General features: G+C 46.3%; 1 protein-coding gene across 2 annotated transcripts; it reads right to left on the bottom strand.

Annotated features, from left to right (window-relative positions):
• Positions 1-22883: 22883 nt before the first annotated feature.
• On the bottom strand, positions 22884-24811 carry LOC123166451 (protein G1-like2). 2 transcript variants are annotated; one of them, XM_044584256.1, is made up of 2 exons: positions 24551-24811; positions 22884-24053 (listed from the first exon to the last, which is right to left on the bottom strand). In XM_044584256.1, the coding sequence occupies exon 2, from the start codon at positions 24022-24024 to the stop codon at positions 23218-23220; it is 807 nt and encodes a 268-aa protein (XP_044440191.1). In that variant the 5' UTR covers positions 24025-24053; positions 24551-24811; the 3' UTR covers positions 22884-23217. The 2 variants fall into 2 exon arrangements, with proteins under 2 accessions (XP_044440191.1, XP_044440189.1); XM_044584254.1 differs by having other exon boundaries at positions 22884-24094; positions 24551-24735.
• Between the last annotated feature and the right edge of the window lie 1409 nt (positions 24812-26220).

The raw sequence follows: 26220 nt of genomic DNA, 5'->3' as shown, positions 1-26220 counted from the left end.
GTCATTCACATATACTTATCAGAAATGTTGTAGTGCTCCCACTCACTTTCTTGTAAATACAGGCTTCATCGCAAGTCTGTATAAAACTATATCCTTTGGTCAACTTATCAAAGTGTATATTCCAACTCTGAGATACTTGCACCAGTCCATAGATGGATTGCTGGAGCTTGCATATTTTGTTAGCACCTTTAGGATTGACAAAACCTCCTGGTTGCATCATATACAACTCTTCTTTAATAAATCCATTAAGGAATGCAGTTTTGTTTATCCATTTGCCAGATTTCATAAAATGCGGCAATTGCTAACATGATTCGGACAGACTTAAGCATAGATACGAGTGAGAAACTCTCATCGTAGTCAACACCTTGAACTTGTCGAAAAACCTTTTTGCGACAATTCTAGCTTTGTAGATAGTAACACTACTATCAGCGTCCGTCTTCCTCTTGAAGATCCATTTAATCTCAATGACTCGCCGATCATTGGGCAAATCAATCAAAGTTCGTACTTTGTTCTCATACATGGATCTCATCTCAGATTTCGTGGCCTCAAGCCATTTTGCGGAATTTGGGCTCACCTTTGCTTCTTCATAGTTCGTAGGTTCGTCATGGTCTAGTAACATGATCTTCAGAATAGGATTACCGCACCACTCTGGTGCGGATCTTACTCTGGTTTACCTACGAGGTTTGGTAGTAACTTGATCTGAAGTTACATGATCATCATCATTAACTTCCTCACTAATTGGTGTAGGAGTCACAGGAACAGATTTCTGTGATGAACTACTTTCCAATAAGGGAGCAGGTACAGTTACCTCATCAAGTTCTACTTTCCTCCCACTCACTTCTTTCGAGAGAAACTCCTTCTCTAGAAAGGATCCATACTTAGCAACAAATGTCTTGCCTTCGGATCTGTGATAGAAGGTGTACCCAACTGTCTCCTTTGGGTATCCTATGAAGACACATTTCTTCGATTTGGGTTTGAGCTTATCAGGATGAAACCTTTTTTCACATAAGCATTGCAACCCCAAAATTTTAAGAAACGACAACTTTGGTTTCTTGCCAAACCACAGTTCATAAGGCGTCGTCTCAACGGATTTTGATGGTGCCCTATTTAACGTGAATGCAGCTATCTCTAATGCATAACCCCAAAACGATTAGTGGTAAATTGGTAAGAGACATCATAGATTGCACTATATCCAATAAAGTACGGTTATGACGTTCGGACACACCATTATGCTGTGGTGTTCCAGGTGGCGTGAGTAGTGAAACTATTTCACATTGTTTTAACTGAAGGCCAAACTCGTAACTAAAATACTCTTCTCCACGATCAAATCGTAGAAACTTTATTTTCTTGTTACGATGATTTTCTACTTCACTCTGAAATTATATGAACTTTTCAAATGTTTCAGACTTCTGTTTCATTAAGAAGATATACCCATATCTGCTCAAATCATCTGTGAAGGTCAGAAAATAATGATACCTGCTACGAGCCTCAATATTCATCGGACCACATACATCTGTATGTATGATTTCCAACAAATCTGTTGCTCTCTTCCATAGTTCCGGAGAACGGCGTTTCAGTCATCTTGCCCATGAGGCACGGTTCGCAAGCATCAAGTGATTCATAATCAAGTGATTCCAAAATCCCATCAGTATGGAGTTTCTTCATGCGCTTTACACCAATATGACCTAAACGTCAGTACCACAAATAAGTTGCACTATCATTATTAACTTTGCATCTTTTGGCTTCAATATTATGAATATGTGTATCATTACGATCGAGATCCAACAAACCATTTTCGTTGGTGTGTATGACCATAAAGGTTTTATTCATGTAAACAGAACAACAATTGTTCTCTAACTTAAATGAATAACCGTATTGCAATAAACATGATCAAATCATATTCATGCTCAACGCAAACACAAAATAACACTTATTTAGTTTCAACACTAATCCCGAAAGTACAGGGAGTGTGCGATGATGATCATATCAATCTTGGAACTACTTCCAACACACATCGTCACCTCGCCTTTTACTAGTCTCTGTTTATTCTGCAACTCCCGTTTCGAGTTACTACTCTTAGCAACTGAACCAGTATCAATTACCGAGGGGTTTCTATAAACATTAGTAAAGTACACATCAATAATCTGTATACCAAATATACCTTTGTTCACTTTTACTAGTCTCTGTTTATTCTGCAACTCCCGTTTCGAGTTACTACTCTTAGCAACTGAACCAGTATCAATTACCGAGGGGTTGCTATAAACACTAGTAAAGTATACATCAATAATCTGTATATCAAATATACCTTTGTTCACTTTGCCATCCTTCTTATCCACCAAATAGTTGGGGTAGTTCCGCTTCAGTGACCAGTCCCTTTGCAGTAGAAGCACTTAGTCTCAGGCTTAGGTACAGACTTGGGCTTCTTCACTTGAGTAGCAACTTGCTTGCCGTTCTTTTTGAAGTTCCCCTTCTTCCCTTTGCCCTTTTCTTGAAACTAGTGGTCTCGTCAACCATCAACACTTGATGTTTTTCTTGATTTCTACCTTCGTCGATTTCAGCATCACGAAGAGCTCAGGAATTACTTTCGTCATCCCTTGCATACTATAGTTCATCATGAAGTTCTACTAACTTGGTGATGGTGACTAGAGAATTCTGTCAATCACTATTTTATCTGGAAGATAAATTCCCACTTGATTCAAGCGATTGTAGTACCCAGACAATCTGAGCACATGCTCACTAGTTGAGCGATTCTCCTCCATCTTTTAGCTATAGAACTTGTTGGAGACTTCATATCTCTCAACTCGGGTATTTGCTTGAAATATTAACTTCAACTCCTGGAACATCTCATATGGTCCATGACGTTCAAAACGTCTTTGAAGTCCCGATTCTAAGCCGTTAAGCATGGTGCACTAAACTATCAAGTAGTCATCATATTGAGCTAGCCAAACGTTCATAACGTGTGCATCTGCTCCTGCAATAGGTCTGTCACCTAGCGATGCATCAAGGACATAATTCTTGCAGCAATGAGGATAATCCTCAGATCACGGATCCAATCCGCATCATTGCTACTAACATCTTTCAACATAATTTTTCTCTAGGAACATATAAAAATAAACACAGGGAAGCAACAACGCGAGCTATTGATCTACAACATAATTTGCAAAATACTATCAGGACTAAGTTCATGATAAATTTAAGTTCAATTAATCATATTACTTAAGAACTCCCACTTAGATAGACATCCCTCTAATCATCTAAGTGATTACGTGATCCAAAGCAACTAAACCATGTCCGATTAACACGTGAGATGGAGTAGTTTCAATGGTGAACATCACTATGTTGATCATATCTACTATATGATTCACGCTCGACCTTTCGGTCTCTGTGTTCCGAGGCCATATCTGTATATGCTAGGCTCGTCAAGTTTAACCTGAGTATTCCGCGTGTGCAACTGTTTTGCACCCGTTGTATTTGAACGTAGAGCCTATCACACCCGATTAACACGTGGTGTCTCAGCACGAAGAACTTTTGCAACGGTGCATACTCAAGGAGAACACTTTTATCTTGAAATTTTAGTGAGAGATCATCTTATAATGCTACCGTCAATCAAAGCAAGATAAGATGCATAAAGGATTAACATCACATGCAATCAATATAAGTGATATGATATGGCCATCATCATCTTGTGCTTGTGATCTCCATCTCCGAAGCACCGTGCTTGTGATCTCCATCTCCGAAGCACCGTCATGATCACCATCGTCACCGGCGCGACACCTTGATCTCCATCGTAGCATCGTTGTCGTCTCGCCACCTTATTGCTTTTACGACTATCGCTACCGCTTAGGGATAAAGTAAAACTATTACATGGCGATCGCATCTCATACAATAAAGCGACAACCATATGGCTCCTGCCAGTTGCCGATAACTCGGTTACAAAACATGATCATCTCATACAACACATTATATCACATCATGTCTTGACCATATCACATCACAACATGCCCTGCAAAAACAAGTTAGACGTCCTCTACTTTGTTGTTGCATGTTTTTACGTGGCTGCTACGGGCTTAGCAAGAACCGTTCTTACCTACGCATCAAAACCACAACGATAGTTTGTCAAGTTGGTGCTGTTTAAACTTCGCAAGGACCGGGCGTAGCCACACTCGGTTCAACTAAAGTGAGAGAGACAGACACCCGCCGGTCACCTTTAAGCAACGAGTGCTCCGAACGGTGAAACCCGTCTCACGTAAGCGTACGGGTAATGTCGGTCCGGGCCGCTTCATCTCACAATACCGTTGAACCAAAGTATGACATGCTCGTAAGCAGTATGACTTATATCGCCCACAACTCACTTGTGTTCTACTCGTGCATAGCATCAACGCATAAAACCAGGCTCGGATGCCACTGTTGGGGAACGTAGTAATTTCAAAAAAAATCCTACGCACACGCAAGATCATGGTGATGCATAGCAACGAGAGGGGAGAGTGTTGTCCACGTACCCTCGTAGACCGACAGCGGAAGTGTTATCACAACGCGGTTGATGTAGTCGTACGTCTTCACGATCCGACCGATCAAGTACCGAACGTACGGCACCTCCGAGTTCTACACACGTTCAGCTCGATGACGTCCCTCGAACTCCGATCCAGCCGAGTGTTGAGGGAGAGTTTCGTCAGCACGACGGCGTGGTGACGATGATGATGTTCCACCGACGCAGGGCTTCGCCTAAGCTCCGCAACGTTATTATCGAGGTGTAATATGGTGGAGGGGGGCACCGCACACGGCTAAGAGATCTCAAGGATCAATTGTTGTGTCTCTGGGGTGCCCCCTGCCCCCGTATATAAAGGAGCAAGGGAGGAGGAGGCCGGCCCTAGGAGGGGGCGCACCAAGTGTGGAGTCCTACTAGGACTCCCTAGTCCTAGTAGGATTCCACCTCCCATATGGAATAGGAAAAGAGGAAGGGAAAAAGAGAAGGAAGGAAGGGGGCGCCCCCCTTCCCTAGTCCAATTCGGACCAGACCAAGGGGAGGGGTGCGGCCACCCTTGAGGCTCTTTTCCTTCTTTCCCGTATGGCCCAATAAGGCCCAATACGTATTCCCGTAACTCTCCGGTACTCCGAAAAATACCCGAATCACTCGGAACCTTTCCGAAGTCCGAATATAGTCGTCCAATATATCGATCTTTACGTCTCGACCATTTCGAGACTCCTCGTCATGTCCCCGATCTCAGCCGGGACTCCGAACTCCTTCGGTACATCAACATACATAAACTCATAATAAAACTGTCATCGTAACTTTAAGCGTGCGGACCCTACGGGTTCGAGAACTATGTAGACATGACCGAGACACGTCTCCGGTCAATAACCAATAGCGGGACCTGGATGCCCATATTGGCTCCCACATATACTACGAAGATCTTTATCGGTCAGACCGCATAACAACATACGTTGTTCCCTTTGTCACCGGTATGTTACTTGCCCGAGATTTGATCATCGGTATCTCGATACCTAGTTCAATGTCGTTACCGGCAAGTCTCTTTACTCGTTCCGTAACACATCATCCCGCAACTAACTCATTAGTCACAATGCTTGGAAGGCTTATAGTGATGTGCATTACCGAGTGGGCCCAGAGATACCTCTCCAACAATTGGAGTGACAAATCCTAATCTCGAAATACGCCAACCCAACAAGTACCTTTGGAGACACCTGTAGAGCACCTTTATAATCACTCATTTAGGTTGTGACATTTGGTAGCACACAAAGTCTTCCTCCGGTAAACGGGAGTTGCATAATCTCATAGTCATAGGAACATGTATAAGTCATGAAGAAAGCAATAGCTGTTGGAAATATGCCCTAGAGGCAATAATAAATGGTTATTATTATATTTCTTTGTTCATGATAATGGTCTATTATTCATGCTATAATTGTATTGTCCGGAAATCGTAATACATGTGTGAATGCATAGACCGCAACGTGTCCCTAGTAAGCCTCTAGTTGACTAGCTCGTTGATCAATAGATAGTCATGGTTTCCTGACTATGGACATTGGATGTCATTGATAACGGGATCACATCATTAGGAGAATGATGTGATGGACAAGACCCAATCCTAAGCATAGCATAAAAGGTCGTGTAGTTTCGTTTGCTAGAGCTTTTCCAATGTCAAGTATCTTTTCCTTAGACCATGAGATCGTGCAACTCCCGGGTACCGTAGGAGTGCTTTGGGTGTGCCAAATGTCACAACGTAACTGGGTGACTATAAAGGTGCACTACGGGTATCTCCGAAAGTGTCTGTTGGGTTGGCACGGATCGAGACTAGGATTTGTCACTCCTGTGACGGAGAGGTATCTCTGGGCCCACTCGGCAATGCATCATCATAATGAGCTCAATGTGACTAAGGCGTTAGTCACGGGATCATGCATTGCGGTACGAGTAAAGAGAGTTGCCGGTAACGATATTGAACAAGGTATTGGGATACCGACGATCGAATCTCGGGCAAGTAACATACCGATTGACAAAGGGAATTGCATACGGGATTGATTGAATCCTCGACACCGTGGTTCATCCGATGAGATCATCGTGGAACATGTGGGAGCCAACATGGGTATCCAGATCCCGCTGTTGGTTATTGACCGGAGAGGCGTCTCGGTCATGTCTGCATGTCTCCCGAACCCGTAGGGTCTACACACTTAAGGTTCGGTGACGCTAGGGTTGTAGAGATATGTGTATGCGGAAACCCGAAAGTTGTTCGGAGTCCCGGATGAGATCCCGGACGTCACGAGAGGTTCCGGAATGGTCCTGAGGTGAAGAATTATATACAGGAAGTCCAGTTTCGGCCACCGGGAAAGTTTCGGGGGTTACCGGTATTGTACCGGGACCACCGGAAGGGTCCCGGGGGTCCACCGGGTGGGGCCACCTATCCCGGAGGGCCCCATGGGCTGAAAGTGGAAGGAAACCAGCCCCTAGTGGGCTGGGCGCCCCCCCATGGGCCTCCCCCCATGCGCCTAGGGTTGCAAACCCTAGGGTGGGGGGACTTCCCCCTTGCCTTGGGGGGCAAGGCAACCCCTTCCCCCCCTTTGGCCGCCGCCCCCCCTTGAGATCCCATCTTTAGGGGCCGGCGCCCCCCCCCCAGGGGGCCTATATAAAGGGGGGGAGGGAGGGCAGCAACATACAGCCTTGGGCGCCTCCCTCCTCCCCTGCAACACATCTCTCTCTCTCGCAGAAGCTCGGCGAAGCCCTGTCGGAGACCCGCTACATCCACCACCACGCCGTCGTGCTGTTGGATCTCCATCAACCTCTCCTTCCCCCTTGCTGGATCAAGAAGGAGGAGACGTCGCTGCACAGTACGTGTGTTGAACGCGGAGGTGCCGTCCGTTCGGAACTCGGTCATCGGTGATTTGGATCACGGCGAGTACGACTCCATCATCCACGTTCATAGGAACGCTTCCGCTCGCGATCTACAAGGGTATGTAGATGCACTCCTTTCCCCTCGTTGCTAGTAGACTCCATAGATGCATCTTAGTGAGCGTAGGAAAATTTAAAATTATGCTACGATTCCCAACAGTGGCATCATGAGCCAGGCCTATGCGTAGTTACTATGCACGAGTAGAACACAAAGCAGTTGTGGGCGTTGAGTTTGCCAATTCTTCTTGCCGCTACTAGTCTTTTCTTGTTTCGGCGGTATTGTAGGATGAAGCGGCCCGGACCGACCTTACACGTACACTTACGTGAGACAGGTTCCACCGATTGACATGCACAAGTTGCATATGGTGGCTAGCGGGTGTCTGTCTCTCCTACTTTAGTCGGAACGGATTCGATGAAAAGGGTCCTTATGAAGGGTAAATAGAAATTGGCAAATCACGTTGTGGTCATACGTAGGTAAGAAACGTTCTTGCTAGAAACCTACAAACCACGTAAAAACTTGCAACAACAATTAGAGGACGTCTAACTTGTTTTTGCAGCAAGTGCTATGTGATGTGATATGGCCAGAAGATGTGATGAATGATATATGTGATGTATGAGATTGATCATATTCTTGTAATAGGAATCACGACTTGCATGTCGATGAGTATGACAACCGGCAGGAGCCATAGGAGTTGTCTTTATTATTTTGTATGACCTGCGTGTCATTGAATAACGCCATGTAAATTACTTTACTTTGTTGCTAAACGCGTTAGCCATAGAAGTAGAAGTAATCGTTGGCGTGATGACTTCATGAAGACACAGTGATGGAGATCATGATGATGGAGATCATGGTGTCATGCCGGTGACGAAGATGATCATGGTGCCCCGAAGATGGAGATCAAAGGAGCATAATGATATTGGCCATATCATGTCACTATTTGATTGCATGTGATGTTTATCATGTTTTGCATCTTATTTGCTTAGAACGACGGTAGTAAGTAAGATGATCCCTTTTAATAATTTCAATAAAGTGTTCACCCTAACTGTGCACCGTTGCGAAGGTTCGTTGTTTCGAAGCACCACGTGATGATCGGGTGTGATAGATTCTAACGTTCGAATACAACGGGTGTTGACGAGCCTAGCATGTACAGACATGGCCTCGGAACACACGCAATGCACTTAGGTTGACTTGACGAGCCTAGCATGTACAGACATGGCCTCGGAACACGGAGGACCGAAAGGTCGAGCATGAGTCGTATAGAAGATACGATCAACATGGAGATGTTCACCGATCTTGACTAGTCCGTCTCACGTGATGATCGGACACGACCTAGTTAAACTCGGATCATGTTTCACTTAGATGACGAGAGGGATGTCTATCTGAGTGGGAGTTCATTAAATAATTTGATTAGATGAACTTAATTATCATGAACTTAGTCTAAAATCTTTACACTATGTATTGTAGATCAAATGGCCAATGTTGTCCTCAATTTAAACGCGTTCCTAGAGAAAACCAAGCTGAAAGATGATGGCAGCAACTATACGGACTGGGTCCGGAACCTGAGGCTCATCCTCATAGTAGCCAAGAAAGATTATGTCTTAGAAGCACCGCTAGGTGAAGCACCAATCCCACAGAACCAAGACGTTATGAATGCTTGGCAATCACGTGCTGATGATTACTCCCTCGTTCAGTGCGGCATGCTTTACAGCTTAGAACCGGGTCTCCAAAAGCGTTTTGAGAAACATGGAGCATATGAGATGTTCGAGGAGCTGAAATTGGTTTTCCAAGCTCATGCCCGGGTCGAGAGATATGATGTCTCCGACAAGTTCTTCAGCTTTAAAATGGAGGAGAACAGTTCTGTTAGTGAGAACATACTCAGAATGTCTGGATTGCATAACCGCTTGTCTCAGCTGGGAGTTAATCTCCCGGATGAAGCGGTCATTGACAGAATCCTCCAGTCGCTTCCACCAAGCTACAAGAGCTTTGTGATGAACTACAATATGCAGGGGATGGAAAAGACCATTCCTGAGGTATATTCAATGCTGAAATCAGCGGAAGGGGAGATCAGAAAAGAACATCAAGTGTTGATGATGAATAAAACCACTAAGTTCAAGAAGGGCAAGGGTAAGAAGAACTTCAAGAAGGACGGCAAGGGAGTTGCCGTGCCCGGTAAACCAGTTACTGGGAAGAAGTCAAAGAATGGACCCAAGCCCGAGACTGAGTGCTTTTATTGCAAGGGAAGTGGTCACTGGAAGCGGAACTGCCCCAAATACTTAGCGGACAAGAGGAAGGCCGGCAACACCAAAGGTATATGTGATATACATGTAATTGATGTGTACCTTACCAGTACTCGTAGTAGCTCCTGGGTATTTGATACAGGTGCGGTTGCTCATATTTGTAACTCAAAATAGGAACTACGGAATAAACGGAGACTGGCGAAGGACGAGGTGACGATGCGCGTCGGGAATGGTTCCAAGGTCGATGTGATCGCCGTCGGCACGCTACCTCTGCATCTACCCACGGGATTAGTTTTGAACCTCAATAATTGTTATTTAGTGCCAGCTTTGAGCATGAACATTGTACCTGGATCTCGTTTAATTCGAGATGGCTACTCATTTAAATCCGAGAATAATGGTTGTTCTATTTATTTGAGAGATATGTTTTATGGTCATGCCCCGCTGGTCAATGGTTTATTTTTGATGAATCTCGAACGTGATGTTACACATGTTCATAGTGTGAATACCAAAAGATGTAAAGTTGATAACAATAGTCCCACATACTTGTGGCACTGCCGCCTTGGTCACATTAGTGTCAAGCGCATGAAAAAGCTCCATGCAGATGGACTTTTGGAGTCTCTTGATTACGAATCATTTGACACGTGCGAACAATGCCTCATGGGTAAGATGACCAAGACTCCGTTCTCCGGAACAATGGAGCGAGCAACCAACTTATTGGAAATCATACATACCGATGTGTGTGGTCCAATGAGTGTTGAGGCTCGCGGAGGATATCGTTATGTTCTCACTCTCACAGATGATTTAAGTAGATATGGGTATGTCTACCTAATGAAACACAAGTCTGAAACCTTTGAAAAATTCAAGGAATTTCAGAGTGAAGTTGAGAATCAACGTGACAGGAAAATAAAATTCTTACGATCAGATCGTGGTGGAGAATATTTAAGTCACGAATTTGGTACACACTTAAGGAAATGTGGAATAGTTTCACAACTCACGCCGCCTGGAACACCTCAGAGAAATGGTGTGTCCGAACGTCGTAATCGCACTCTATTGGATATGGTGCGATCTATGATGTCTCTTACCGATTTACCGCTCTCATTTTGGGGTTATGCTTTAGAGACTGCCGCATTCACTTTAAATAGGGCTCCGTCGAAATCCGTTGAGACGACACCGTATGAATTATGGTTTGGGAAGAAACCTAAGCTGTCGTTTCTAAAAGTTTGGGGATGCGATGCTTATGTCAAGAAACTTCAACCTGAAAAGCTCGAACCCAAATCGGAAAAATGCGTCTTCATAGGATACCCTAAGGAAACCATTGGGTATACCTTCTACCTCAGATCCGAAGGCAAGATCTTCGTTGCCAAGAACGGGTCCTTTCTGGAGAAGGAGTTTCTCTCGAAAGAATTGAGTGGGAGGAAAGTGGAACTTGATGAGGTGATAGTCACCCCTTCCGAACCGGAAAGTAGCGCAGCGCGGGAAAATGTTCCTGTGGTGCCTACACCGACTGGGGAGGAAGTTAATGATGATGATCATGAAGCTTCGGATCAAGTTACTGAACTTCGTAGGTCCACAAGGACACGTTCCGCACCAGAGTGGTACGGCAACCCTGTCCTAGAAATCATGTTGTTAGACAACGGTGAACCTTCGAACTATGAAGAAGCGATGGCGGGCCCGGATTCCGACAAATGGCTAGAAGCCATGAAATCCGAGATAGAATCCATGTATGAAAACAAAGTATGGACTTTGACTGACTTGCCCGATGAGCGGCGAGCCATAGAAAACAAATGGATCTTTAAGAAGAAGACGGACGCGGATGGTAATGTGACCATCTACAAAGCTCGACTTGTCGCTAAGGGTTATCGACAAGTTCAAGGGGTTGACTACGATGAGACTTTCTCACCCGTAGCGAAGCTGAAGTCCGTCCGAATCATGTTAGCAATTGCCGCATACTATGATTATGAGATATGGCAGATGGACGTCAAAACGGCATTCCTTAACGGCTTCCTTAAGGAAGAGTTGTATATGATGCAGCCGGAAGGTTTTGTCGATCCTAAGAATGCTAACAAAGTATGCAAGCTCCAGCGCTCAATCTATGGGCTGGTGCAAGCATCTCGGAGTTGGAACATTCGCTTTGATGAGATGATCAAAGCGTTTGGGTTTACACAGACTTATGGAGAAGCCTGTGTTTACAAGAAAGTGAGTGGGAGCTCTGTAGCATTTCTCATATTATATGTGGATGACATATTATTGATGGGAAATGATATAGAATTCTTGGAAAGTATAAAGGCCTATTTGAATAAGTGTTTTTCAATGAAGGACCTTGGAGAAGCTGCTTATATATTAGGCATCAAGATCTATAGAGATAGATCAAGACGCCTCATTGGTCTTTCACAGAGTACATACCTTGACAAGATATTGAAGAAGTTCAATATGGATCAGTCCAAGAAGGGGTTCTTGCCTGTATTGCAAGGTGTGCAATTGAGCACGGCTCAATGCCCGACCACGGCAGAAGATATAGAAAAGATGAGTGTCATCCCCTATGCCTCGGCCATAGGGTCTATTATGTATGCCATGCTGTGTACCAGACCTGATGTAAACCTTGCCGTAAGTTTGGTAGGAAGGTACCAAAGTAATCCCGGCATGGAACACTGGACAGCGGTCAAGAATATCCTGAAGTACCTGAAAAGGACTAAGGATATGTTTCTCGTTTATGGAGGTGACGAAGAGCTCGTCGTAAAGGGTTACGTCGACGCTAGCTTCGACACAGATCTGGATGACTCGAAGTCACAGACCGGATACGTGTATATTTTGAATGGAGGAGCAGTAAGCTGGTGCAGTTGCAAGCAAAGCGTCGTGGCGGGATCTACATGTGAAGCGGAGTACATGGCAGCCTCGGAGGCAGCACAGGAAGCAGTCTGGATGAAGGAGTTCATTACCGACCTAGGGGTGATTCCCAATGCGTCGGGCCCGATGACTCTCTTCTGTGACAACACTGGAGCCATTGCCCTTGCGAAGGAGCCCAGGTTTCACAGGAAGACCAGGCATATCAAGCGTCGCTTCAACTCCATTCGTGAAAGTGTTCAAAATGGAGACATAGATATTTGTAAAGTACATACGGACCTGAATGTAGCAGATCCGTTGACTAAACCTCTCCCTAGGGCAAAACATGATCAACACCAGGACGCAATGGGTGTTCGATTCATCACAATGTAAATAGATTATTGACTCTAGTGCAAGTGGGAGACTGTTGGAAATATGCCCTAGAGGCAATAATAAATGGTTATTATTATATTTCTTTGTTCATGATAATGGTCTATTATTCATGCTATAATTGTATTGTCCGGAAATCGTAATACATGTGTGAATGCATAGACGGCAACGTGTCCCTAGAAGCCTCTAGTTGACTAGCTCGTTGATCAATAGATAGTCATGGTTTCCTGACTATGGACATTGGATGTCATTGATAACGGGATCACATCATTAGGAGAATGATGTGATGGACAAGACCCAATCCTAAGCATAGCATAAAAGGTCGTGTAGTTTCGTTTGCTAGAGCTTTTCCAATGTCAAGTATCTTTTCCTTAGACCATGAGATCGTGCAACTCCCGGGTACCGTAGGAGTGCTTTGGGTGTGCCAAACGTCACAACGTAACTGGGTGACTATAAAGGTGCACTACGGGTATCTCCGAAAGTGTCTGTTGGGTTGGCACGGATCGAGACTGTGATTTGTCACTCCGTGTGACGGAGAGGTATCTCTGGGCCCACTCGGTAATGCATCATCATAATGAGCTCAATGTGACTAAGGCGTTAGTCACGGGATCATGCATTGCGGGACGAGTAAAGAGACTTGCCGGTAACGAGATTGAACAAGGTATTGGGATACCGACGATCGAATCTCGGGCAAGTAACATACCGATTGACAAAGGGAATTGCATACGGGATTGATTGAATCCTCGACACCGTGGTTCATCCGATGAGATCATCGTGGAACATGTGGGAGCCAACATGGGTATCCAGATCCCGCTGTTGGTTATTGACCGGAGAGGCGTCTCGGTCATGTCTGCATGTCTCCCGAACCCGTAGGGTCTACACACTTAAGGTTCGGTGACGCTAGGGTTGTAGAGATATGTGTATGCGGAAACCCGAAAGTTGTTCGGACTCCCGGATGAGATCCCGGACATCACGAGAGGTTCCGGAATGGTCCTGAGGTGAAGAATTATATATAGGAAGTCCAGTTTCAGCCACCGGGAAAGTTTCGGGGGTTACCGGTATTGTACCGGGACCACCGGAAGGGCCCCGGGGGTCCACCGGGTGGGGCCACCTATCCCGGAGGGCCCCATGGGCTGAAAGTGGAAGGGAACCAGCCCCTAGTGGGCTGGGCGCCCCCCCCCATGGGCCTCCCCCCATGCGCCTAGGGTTGCAAACCCTAGGGTGGGGTGACTTCCCCCTTGCCTTGGGGGGCAAGGCAACCCCTTCCCCCCCTTTGGCCGCCGCCCCCCCCCCTTGAGATCCCATCTTTAGGGGCCGGCGCCCCCCCCCCCCGGGCCTATATAAAGGGGGGGGAGGGAGGGCAGCAACATACAGCGTTGGGCGCCTCCCTCCTCCCCTGCAACACCTCTCTCTCTCTCTCTCTCAGAAGCTCGGCGAAGCCCTGCCAGAGACCCGCTCCATCCACCACCACGCCGTCGTGCTGTTGGATCTCCATCAACCTCTCCTTCCCCCTTGCTGGATCAAGAAGGAGGAGACGTCGCTGCACCGTACGTGTGTTGAACGCGGAGGTGCCGTCCGTTCGGCACTCGGTCATCGGTGATTTGGATCACGGCAAGTACGACTCCGTCATCCACATTCATTGGAACGCTTCCGCTCGCGATCTACAAGGGTATGTAGATGCACTCCTTTCCCCTCGTTGCTAGTAGACTCCATAGATGCATCTTGGTGAGCGTAGGAAAATTTTAAAATTATGTTACGATTCCCAATAATAGCAACATACTAAACGATCGGGTGCTAAGCTAACGGAATGGGTCAAGTCAATCACGCCATTCTCCTAATGAGGTGATCTCGTTAATCAAATGACAACTCATGTCTATGGCTAGGAAACATAACCATTTTTGATTAACGAGCTAGTCAAGTAGAGGCATACTAGTGACACTCTGTTCGTCTATGTATTCACACATGTATTATGTTTCCGGTTAATACAATTCTAGCATGAATAATAAACATTTATCATGATATAAGGAAATATATAATACTTTATTATTGCCTCTAGGGCATATTTCATGGGGAGGCAACGAAATACGTCGTGTTCATGGGGAGGCAACGAAATGCGTCGTGTTCATCGGGAGGCAACGGAACGCGTGGGAGCCAACCGGCTGGGTCGGCACGGAATGCGTGGTCGTGTTCATCGGGAGGGCTTGGACGGAACAGGCGATGGAAACGAGGCCTGGCATACCGCACAACGGAGGAAACGGACCTCCTACGTTCGGAACAGGGTCCTGTTGATCGGAGGGGTGTGGCGTACCGCAAAACGGAGGAAACTGACCTCCTACGGTCGAAACGGGGTCCTGTTGATCGGGAGGGGTGTGGCGTACCGCAAAACGGACGAAACGGACCTCCTACGGTCGAAACGGGGGTCCTGTTGATCGGGAGGGGTGTGGCGTACCGCAAAAAGGACGAAACGGACCTCCTACGGTCGAAACGGGGTCCTGTTCATCGGGAGGGGTGTGGCGTACCGCAAAACGGGACTCCACGGGATACTGTTCATCTCCACCGTCGACCTCCTCCAGCCTCCACGGGCTACCGTCGACCTCCTCCAGCCTCCACGGACTCCTGTTCATCCAGCCTCCACCGCGCGCTACTCCACCGGCTACTGTTCAACCACCCCTCCACGGGCACCCCTCCACCGTCTACTGTTTATCCAGCCATCCACACCACGGGGTCCTGTTGAACCACCCCTCCACGGGCACCCCTCCACCGTCTACTGTTCATCCAGCCCTCCACCACACCACGGGGTCCTGTTCATCCAGAGGCAATGCCACCGCTCACTGTTCATCCAACCCCCCCCCCCCCCCGCGCAACGCTCACTGTTCATCCCAGAGGCAGCATCGATCGGCTTCAGTTAGCAGTAGTAGCGAAGGAATCGCTCGATCGGGTTCAGTTAACAGCCATCGATCGATCGCTCGGGTTCAGTAACGCATAGCCTGCAGTGCAATCGCTCGGGTTCAGTTAGAGCCCAACGCCTCGCTCGGGTTCAGTTAGAGCCAACGCCTCGCACACACGCGCGTACGTGTACGAGAGAAACGCGCATCGCTCGGCCCCCGACCTCCCACCGTAACCGGGAACTCCCCGAAATTTTCCTCGCCCTCGCTTCTACCACGGTTTTTTCCGTCATGGACGACCCAAAGAATGTCATGCAGCTGCGTCTCCGGCCCGCCCAGGATGAAAAGCCCATTTTCTGTCATGATTTTTTGTCATAGAAGTAGGAGCCCACCACATCTATGATGATACCGGGTTTTGTCACAATTATCGTCATAGAAGTGTCATATGTATGACAGAAAAAAAAATCGTTCGACCCAAAATGTCACGGATGTGTCTTTTTTTTGTAGTGGATAGTCTGGCTGTCTGATTGGTTTCTTATTCTTTTGGATGAATTAATCCCTACTATGCGTGACCTAATTATATTCATTTTCTGGAGAGCCTGGCATTGAGAAACAACATGGTTTTTGGTAAGGGAAAGGAATCCGTGTCAGCCTCTGCAAGTTTTGTACATAATTATTGGGCGTCTTTTGGTAAGGGAAAGGAATCCGTGTCAGCCTCTGCTAGTCTTATACATAATTATTGGACGTCGTTTGTCTCTTGTCATTCATACCTAGAGGTTGACTCGAAAAATAAAGGTTCTTTACTCCTTTTTTCAGGTATAATATTGTACATATATATACACGAAGCTGCCGACCTAACGATCACGCTAGCTTACCTATATATGTAGCATAGTCTGACTCTAACTTAGACTTCTAAGCCTACCCGGACATACACACTGGCATGATGGGTAGATTAACGAGGTGCTCAGCTCGGCTCGTTAAGCTCATGCTCGTTAAGACTCAGCTCGTTACGAGTAGAAAACCCTTCGGCTCGGTTCATTTGAAGCTCGTGAGCCCTTGTTAAGAGATTATGTCATGTTACGGTCTGTAGGATGAGTGTGTAGGTATGGTTTTCATGAAGGATGATGGTGACTACAAAAAAATTACACTACTTTGTTGCCTTCTATGCCGATTAGATTGAATCGTTGGGCTGAGATGCTACGAAATTTCTGTCATGTAAGATGAAAATATATATTGTGTAGTTAGTAATGAGCTTAACGGGCTACTCATGAAGCTCGTTAGCTCATTCGTTAAGTTTAATGAGCTGAAATTGATGATTGATTATGTTTATTGAGAAGCGAACTATAAACTTAGCGAGCCGAACTATCGAATGCTCATGAAGCTCACGAGCTTTAAGTTCTTGGTCTAGCCCTATGAGACGGACTCAACCAAGAGACACGGCGTGCAAAACCATACTACTAGTACACGAAGAACCCAGACTCACCTACGCTGTTATTTTTCCTAATCTAATCATCCGGCGACCTTGATCAACTTCACCTTCTCTCTCTAAATCTTGACATTTGTATTCCAGGTACTCCGGAAACAATATTTTTCCTGTAGTGGTACATGTGGATTTGTTTTCCAAAAAAAGTTTTGAATTTGATGTTTTGAATATTTTTTTAAAAGCTCCATGAAGCCTGAAATTTCAAAACTAATTTCCCCTTTGAATGTTTTAGCACGAAGATTATCTTTGAAATTCTCTGAAATTTTCATTGATAAAATAAACAACACAATATATTAAAAAAACCTCGGGTTTCTGACGGGCTAACTAGGAGGAACATGAGGATCCAAGAGATCGTGAGTGAGCATGTCCTACCGCGTGGCGACATTACAGCAATACTTGGTCGCATCCCAGCTGACAAGACGTTTATGCCGGTTAATTAACCAAATCCAAACTAGCTCTCTGCCCCACGCTTGAGATGACATATCTGTATGCAATAATAAAATTAAACAGTGCCTGCCCAGAAGCATAGTACACAAAGGAAGGCGACAAAGAACAATTGGGTACATGGCCAAATAAAAAAGGTTACAACAAAAGCAGGATCAAGATCATTAGTACCATCCAAAGTTACATGACCATCCAAAGGTTATCCTTTTGCACTATGCAATATAAAAGCATGCACCAACAGCATCTACTAGATTCTAGATCATGCACTGCAATATGTTAAAAAGGCTACGCTATTCACACATGACAATCATATGTGTGCATGCATGCAATTGCTTCCCATGGCCTCACCACTACGTGTTGTCTTGCTACGGTGTGTACTATTGGCATCGCTCTGCCCTCAGGACCACCCTGTGCTCCTTGTGTTGGATGTCATGGATGTGTAGTACCGGGTCAACTCGAGTCTAATACTGTGGGTGGCTACCTAGGGTCCTGCTCCTGTGTGGTTCTTGCCTCTTGGAGCAAGACGACAGAGAAAGAGCACTGTTGGTCACGAAGACATAGAACAGTGCAAGGTCAGGCTTCCCAATAGGGTATCATCTTATTCTGTTTGAATGCATCAAATTACTCCAACTAATAATTAATTAAGCCTGAGGTTTTGGGCATGCAATGACCAAGGTGCTGTTTTGGAGGTCTGCAATTGTTTTACCAGTAGTAAAATGGTGTGCCGTGCAGAGAGACTGTGCTGTTTGAAAACGAGAGCCCTTGCTTTGTTTGTATATGTGTGTTCACAAAGACTGCTCAGGTGGGTGAGATAGGCCCCCTTCCTGTTATGTTGTTTGCACATTTATATTCGATATTACTCCAAAGCATTGTAAACGACAAGTTGCAAAAAATTTACATGGCTACCTATGTCGGTAAATGGGACCTGCGCCAAGGCACATGTAGGTGAAAAGTGTACTATGACTCAAACCTCCCTGTAGTACTACTCCTTACCTACTCAAATGAATGACATATGTGAATGACCAGCTGCAAAAAGTTACTTCCTCCATGCGGGTATATTGGGCGCCTTCATATTTGGGTAAAACTTTGGTCATCTACATAACTAACAAAATACAATGTATATGACACAGAAAGTTTATTGTTGGATTTGTATTTAAAGGAGGTTTCAACTGTTCAATTTTTTTTGACATATAATTTAGATTTATTTAGTTAAATTTGTAGTACAAGTTTACAGATAATATGAGAAGCCCAAGTAAACCTGGATGGAGGAAGTACATGCTTAACTATGTCGTCAAACAGATGTATAACTCGTATAAGCTACCGACTTGTAGTATATTTGCTAGTGCTACCAAAATTTACGCGCGTTAGATAAAAGATGTACCATTAACATTTTCATGAAAAATAGTTTACGTACGTACATATTCACACAAGGATTGATCGTTAAAGCCGCTCCTTAGATACTGTGTAAAATCCATACATCTTCTGTTTTGCAAATGATGGGGGTACATAAATACACTCTGGCAGCCAAGGCAAATTCATGTATAATCATGCTCATTAAACAGAACAAAATACGCCACTGTGTACATGTAATTGGTTAGTACTACTATGTACTCCTACCAAACTACCAGATGAGAGACTTCGCTACTGCGCCCTGGACTGGAGTTCACTCACAGATGTGACATCGACTTGGCCTGGGCAGGCCACTGTGCAGTGTGCACCTATCCTACCTAGCTACGGGTACCCCAGTGTGCACTTATCTTACCATCGAAAGACAAGACACAAGCAATCCGGCGAACAATCCAGTGAGAATTCACCGGCCACAGGCTGGCGACCGATTGGACGTGGTATACCAAAAGACCGATTCTTTTTCCTGCGGTTAATGAGTGCCACCCTCGCAAAAATAGGAAGAAGAACAGTGCTGCGTGCGTACCCTCGTGTTTCTCCGTCCGGTCTCTTCAGGAATCAAATGATTTGAGAATCCATTGCCCATTTGGCCCTAATCATCAGGCACAAGGAAAGCAGACGGGCTCCCACGCCATGGCTTTGATGGCATCATAGCGATCTAGGTGTTCCATCAGCCTCGGCGGGAAGACACACGTCGACATTTCGACCAATTATACGTACGGCCGTCGAGCATTGACCATGATACGTTCCTTTCCTCATTTGAGATGGAAACTGTTCCACTGGACGTCTCTCAATCCCCTAGGCCGACAAAGGGTTGCGTCTGTGGATTTGTGGCTACCTGCGATTAGGATTCCAGCAAAGGGAGTAGTGGAGGTCAATGGGCCACTTGAGACGGACGTGCGCAAAATGGATATGCAAAGACGTCAATTTCTTTTAGCAAATGATCCGAACTTTGGACTAGGCAAAATACATACAAAGATCCATGATGAAACTAGTAGTACTAATTACATCAAGATTTTCAAAGTTTTCGGCTCGATATAGATAGACCTCTGACATTGATTCTTGTCATGGTACAACTCTTTGATTTTTGACATAGACACTGCTTAACTGATAATGATCCACAACTATCTAACACGTGGAACCTTTCAAGATTGTCAACCACACCTATCTCATGCATATGCACATTTACAATTTATGCCACGCGTACGTTCACTTCAGTAGTAAGATGACAGGTAATATCAAGTCAAGAAAAAAAAAAGATGGCCGGTCAAATCAAGTAAGAAAAAGACGACTCTGCTTAACTGATTATGTAGAGTTTATTAATTTATCCAGAAATCATGCAATGAATGCAAAGGAATGGAAAGGATTTCTATGTTTTTTGTAGGGCTTCGAGCACCAAAATTTGAGAAATATATACCTTATGAAAGCTAAGTAGAAAAATCAAATGCATATTTGACCAATGGAAAGAAGTGAATTTATATGTGCAAGACATACTGGCATACTAAGTAGCCCTTAAGACATTTGAGCTTATCTGCGTACATGATATGATGTTTAACTTCTTATCGTCTGTATCAAAATAGCTAGCTCTCACTCTATTTATCTCAACATGTAAGTATGCCACCTCAGCATGCAACTTGCAAGGGAAAAAGTCCACCTCACACATGCAACAATACATAAGAAAAGACCCACCTCAACATGTGAAAGTGCATGTGAATTTTCATTCATTTATGCTATTAATATTTGATAAATATTTCAACTGTACTATAAACAAATACGTTAACTCAAATGTACTCTCATATTATTACTCCAAGTGTTCATGTTTCGTACAACCAAATATGACTGAAATGCATTGCAGAACATTCCTGCAACAATGTGAGAGGTATCATCTAGTTGTGAATTTATGGATACCATGCATGAACCTCACTATGTGTTTTCAAACATTTTTCTTACAATATTTTGCTTAGTTTAAGAGTTGCAAATGTCACTGCAAAAAATATTTTACTTAGTTTAAGGAACATTTTGGTTGTGTGCATCGTGTTATGTAGAGGCGGGCATTCGCTTAGTGCAATTGTATCACCTCAGTATACCGACTGAATGAAAATGTCCTTTTCACAGAAAAAATCATGTGAAGAAACCGAGTTTTCACTAAATATGCTCGAAATTATAAAGATCAAGAAGTCCCTAGATATGCCACTCAACATGTAAGGCATGGTAGATTCTTCTGAAGTCATGTACAATAATAATGCTAGATGTAGGAGCTGTGTTAGATTTTCGAAAGGTGGAAGGAAGGGAATAAAACGAGATGATGTCGTTATTTGTCTACTCATCCTCCTCCTCCTAGTGGTCTGGCGCTTCCTCACGTTCATCATCTTCATCCTACCCCCCCCCCCCCCCTCCCGCTGCTCCGCCTCTTCGCCCTCCTACTTCTGCGCCTCCTCCTCCGGACTATCTGAATGCATACCGGTTGCAATGCGTGTGGCGCGATGCGCGGTGCGGGCCTCCTCCTCCGCCTGGCGCTCCGGCATCAAGAGCTTGTAGTAGGTCACCTTGTCGCGGACCATCGTGCAACCAACGTTGGATCTCGGACTATGGTGGAATAGGGATAGGTGGGGGAAGCAACATCGCAGGCAGGAGGGTAAGAATGGACTAGGGTTGCCTGGTAAGCCGGACTAGGTCGCTTGGGCAATAATGCATCATCACCTAAACCGGTGGAGGTGCTCGTCAATCCAACAAGTATTAGTATTTAGTCTCAGCCGTCAGTCCTACATGGCGGCCTGTCCAGATGTCCCCATATCTGCCCCATATATTGGCTGGTTATCAGGGTTACCGGAGAGCCCCGACATTTGGGTTGGATTTGCACGGCCCGGTTGGGTGCCAAATTCGTGGCCGGGCAGGCCACCCCTGCTTTTGGGGTGGATACGAGGCGTCCAGTTGTAAATGCTCTTAATTACAGGGGCACATACAACGCTAATTTTCCCCTTGTAGGTAAGTTGTCTATATCTTACACATAAGACACAAGTTGTGAGGTCTATTTTAACTTTTATAGGCATATCGTCATATGGTTATCTACAGCGTTGAAAACTGTAAAAAAGTATACTTTATGCCGCTCCAAATGCTTCACCAGTGTACCATCTCTTTGCCCAGCACAGCACATAAGTATGATTTTTGTCTGTGTGGCGTATATCTAGTGGCGAGAGATATAGAACTGTCTCTTATCTTAGATATGGTCTCCACACCCAAATGATTGATATATTAGTAACTCTCATATTACCATCCAATTAGACTCAAATAATCTTAATAAAAGTAGGGTCTACAATGAAATACCAAACCCCTGTCAGATACCAAACATCTAACATGCATTAAGATATGGTGTTAAGAGAAGATGCATCGGAAATGGTCTTAGGCCCCACTTGTAATGAAGAAATGTGCAAAGACTTCAATGGTAGCTGTGTGGATTTTCTATGCAAATCCATGCAAGATTTATCATATAAATTCGATATCCTTTTGATCACCAACGTGCAAACCAATTGGAAGCACGCAACCAACATCATATCATATGAATCAAGATTTTTCTTGCCCACAGATAGAGAAATATACAGTGAAAGCATACGAGAAATCAAGGCAAAATAAAAGAAAGATGAAACATACAGATGACGCAAAATTCTGCAGAAAATGTCATGACAATGCTAGTCATAAGAACAAGTTAAAATCCTAGGAACACATCAGTAAGATCTGTTCAACGACAGGAAGAACGCAACAAATTAAATGCATGGAGCCATGAATCAATCGATCAGCAGTGCACATTCTAGCAGTGGAAATCCCCTTGACATTTCAATCGAGCCTTGGATTAATTATATCTGCATACACAAATCAACCAAGCATGCACGAACGCTGCTAGAAAGTAGAAACCCTACAGTAGCAAGGAGGAGGAGCACCACTAGCTCCCAGCAGGAAATGTAGCCAAAAGGGTGAATAGTGTTGGTAAGAAGAACAATAGTACGTTCATCGATCGATCTCGATGACACTCATCCTTCCATCGTTCCAATGATCGATCAAGATTACGGCTAGATATATAGACCTCCGAATTAACTTACTTAAGCCCTACCTTGCGATTGCTTTTGCTAGGATCGCATCCATGGATGCGGCCGGAAAGCTCGCTAGTTGAACACGGAGAGCGGCAGCATGCACCCCGCCGCGTGCGCCTCCGCCGCTGCCGCCATCGCCATGGCCATCTCGTCGCCGGTGCCGCCGCTGTGGCCATTGCTGTGGCCGTTGCTGTTGCCGCTGGAGCTGCTCGGGACGGCGGCGTCCGCCTCGTGGCCGCCTGGCATCAGGAAATGCGCGTGCATGTAGTGCTGCGGGTGCGGGATGAAGTAGTGCCCCTGCGCTGGCACGGCCCGCGCGACGAGGACCTCCGGGGCTCTCTCTGGGGGCGGCGCTGCTACATGCGTGGAGGCGGGTGGGGGTGGGGACGGCGCGGCCTTGGCCGCCTTCTGGGACGACGACGGCGGCGGGCGCTTCCGGCGCTTCTTCTCGTAGGCGATGCCACGTGCCTTGGCCTGGGAGTCGCGCACCTCGCGGAGGTAGAGGCGGACGGCGCGCGCGCCGAACGGGTTGGCCTCGGGCCGCCCGCCGTGCTCCTCGAAGGCGGCGCGCAGGCGGCCGACGAGCGCGTCGAGGCTGCCCGAGGCCTGGCGGAGTGGGCACGGGCACGGCGCCGGCGGGGAAGGGTGGCCGAAGAAGGGGCAGCCCGCGGCGTGCACCTTGGTCTTGCCGAACTGGTCGAGGTAGCGGAGGAACTCGAGGACATGGGCGCCGCTGCACCGCGAGAGCTCCAGTGGCGGGCGGTGGTTGCGAAGGTACTGCCCGAACGTGTGCCAGTCCCGGCGCTTCTGCGACTCGTACCGGCTCGGCCGCGCCGCCGCCTCCGCCGCCCCCGGGCTGTCCACCGGCGCTCCCTGCATGTCCGTCCTCTCCTGCTTTGACTTCAGATCTGCATGCGAGACGGCCGCCCGTTAGTACACACGGAGCTGCCTGAAACCAAAAGCATCTTAATTATCACTCAGCAGCCAGCCAGTGAGCTAGCTGCCCATCAGTTCGCGGCATGGTTCTTCAGCTCAGCTGATGGTGAGCCGACGAATCAAGCTAAGCATCGGCGAGAGTCTGTAGCTGTACATGCTATCTCTCTCGAGGGTGCACGAAAATCTGACACTAGGGTTTCCTAAAGGGGGAATCGAAGTGGATCGGCAGCAGCTGGTCCTGAGCTAGCTTGGAGTACGGTGCAGGCCCGGACCAGAGCGTGGCATCCAAGACGGCCTGAATCTGCTGAGCTCGGCCGCTGCAGCACAGCAGCATCAGCTAAGAAACTGACACACACGCGCGCGCGCACGCGCTGGACCGCGGTCACCTCAGCCGCACAACCAGCAGCTAGCCGCTGGCCGCCGGAGGGCCCGGAGCTACAGTACGAGGAAGATCGACCACACATCTCACCTGGCAAGCACGCGGTCGACGGCGCCGTCCGGACGACGGAGCAGCTCGGGTAGAAGGAGAGATCGATCGACGCCGAGCCGAGGGAGCGAGCGGGCGATTGGGTGTGGTGGCGAGGGGAGGAGGAGGAGAGGGAGGAGGGACAGTGGGGTGGGCGGGGGTGTGTGTATATAGGTGGGTAGATAGCCGCGGCACGGGCGCGCGGAGGGGGGAGGGGAGCCGTGGGAAAGCTGCTGTGGGGGTGAGGGGACGGAATTGAGCTGGGGGGAGCTAGCTAGCTACTGTAGCTAGCTTTGTTGATGATGCGGGCGGGTGAGAGTGAGTGGGGAGACGGAGACCGACCTGACCGGTGGCGGTGAGTGACCCCAATCATTTAAGCCCATGGCAGGTGCAACAGTGTTCCTGATGTATCTACGTACGTACGTATGCACCCACCCGCCCGCCCGTGTTTGTATTTCTGCATGCGATTTATGAATTTATGTACGTCCATTCTCCGAAAGTTCTTCTCGTGTGCATGTGAACTATATGTTCAAACCATTTTTTTGTAATCCTGTATATATATACGAGAGTCATCTCATTAGCGAATTTATCTCAACATGCAAATACAAGCATGTCACCAGACCATATACAATTATATATAAAAAAAAGGATAAGACGACCTCAACATCCAATCATGTATAGAAATAAACACACCACAGCCACGCTTGAATTATTCTACTTATATTTAATAAATATTTTTACAAATATGCATAAGCAAATACCTCTTTCGTCACAAAATAAGTGTCACTCACTTGGTCCAAAGCCCAAAGTAAGTGTCGCTGACTTGGTACAGCTTTGTACAAGTTAGCGACACTTATTTTTGGACAGAGGGAGTATAATAGAGTTAATTCTATTTTTCACCCCATGATTCACCCTAGTGGCAAAATATACCCAATTTTGAGAAATCTTCAATTTATATCCCCATTTTCACCTTTGTGCCAAATTTTATCCATAAGCGAAATTTTCCCCAATTGAGTTTTGACTAGGCATGTCATGTAGATGGTTTTTATTTGTCTAAAAAGATGTATATGATTTTTATTCTGTGTTAGGTCCCGTTTGGTTTTTCTACATGCGAAAACCAGTTCAGCGACGCACCATACCCTGGTCCGTGCCACACCCGGGTCGAACCGCACGCACCTCGCCGCATCCTCATCCTCGTACAGCGCCGCACCGCATCACCCTCTTCGCTCGATCACCCCCTCCCGAATCCCTAGTTCCCAAATCACCCGAACTCGCGAGCCACCGTTTGCCTGAATCATCGCTGCCACGAGCCAGCCTCACCATCGTCACCATCACTTCTTCCACCATGTCTACCTCTAACTCGATCCAATCAGGTCTGCGCAACCGCTCATTTGTGGTGCCATTGATTCCTTTGTCCTGAATGTGGCAAAATGGTCAAATTCTACCTCTCCACCACTAAGGAGCATGACTGTTGGGTGCTTTACAAGTGCAAGAAGCACGGTGTAAGTTCTAATCTGGTCCATGTCAATGATGTATGTTTTATTTCTGCTAGCTGCAAAGTTCTGATTTTTTTTTCTTTGTGCTTCATAGGTAACTTTTGATTTCTAGCGTTCTGAGCTAGAGTCTGTGCAGCATCTAGTTAATACACAGATCCATCTTGGTGATGTTGTTGC

The sequence above is a fragment of the Triticum aestivum genome, chromosome 7D (assembly GCF_018294505.1).
Source record: "Triticum aestivum cultivar Chinese Spring chromosome 7D, IWGSC CS RefSeq v2.1, whole genome shotgun sequence".
NCBI lineage: Eukaryota > Viridiplantae > Streptophyta > Magnoliopsida > Poales > Poaceae > Triticum > Triticum aestivum.
Note: the sequence above shows the minus strand (reverse complement) of the source record. Positions and strands in the feature narration are given on the sequence as shown.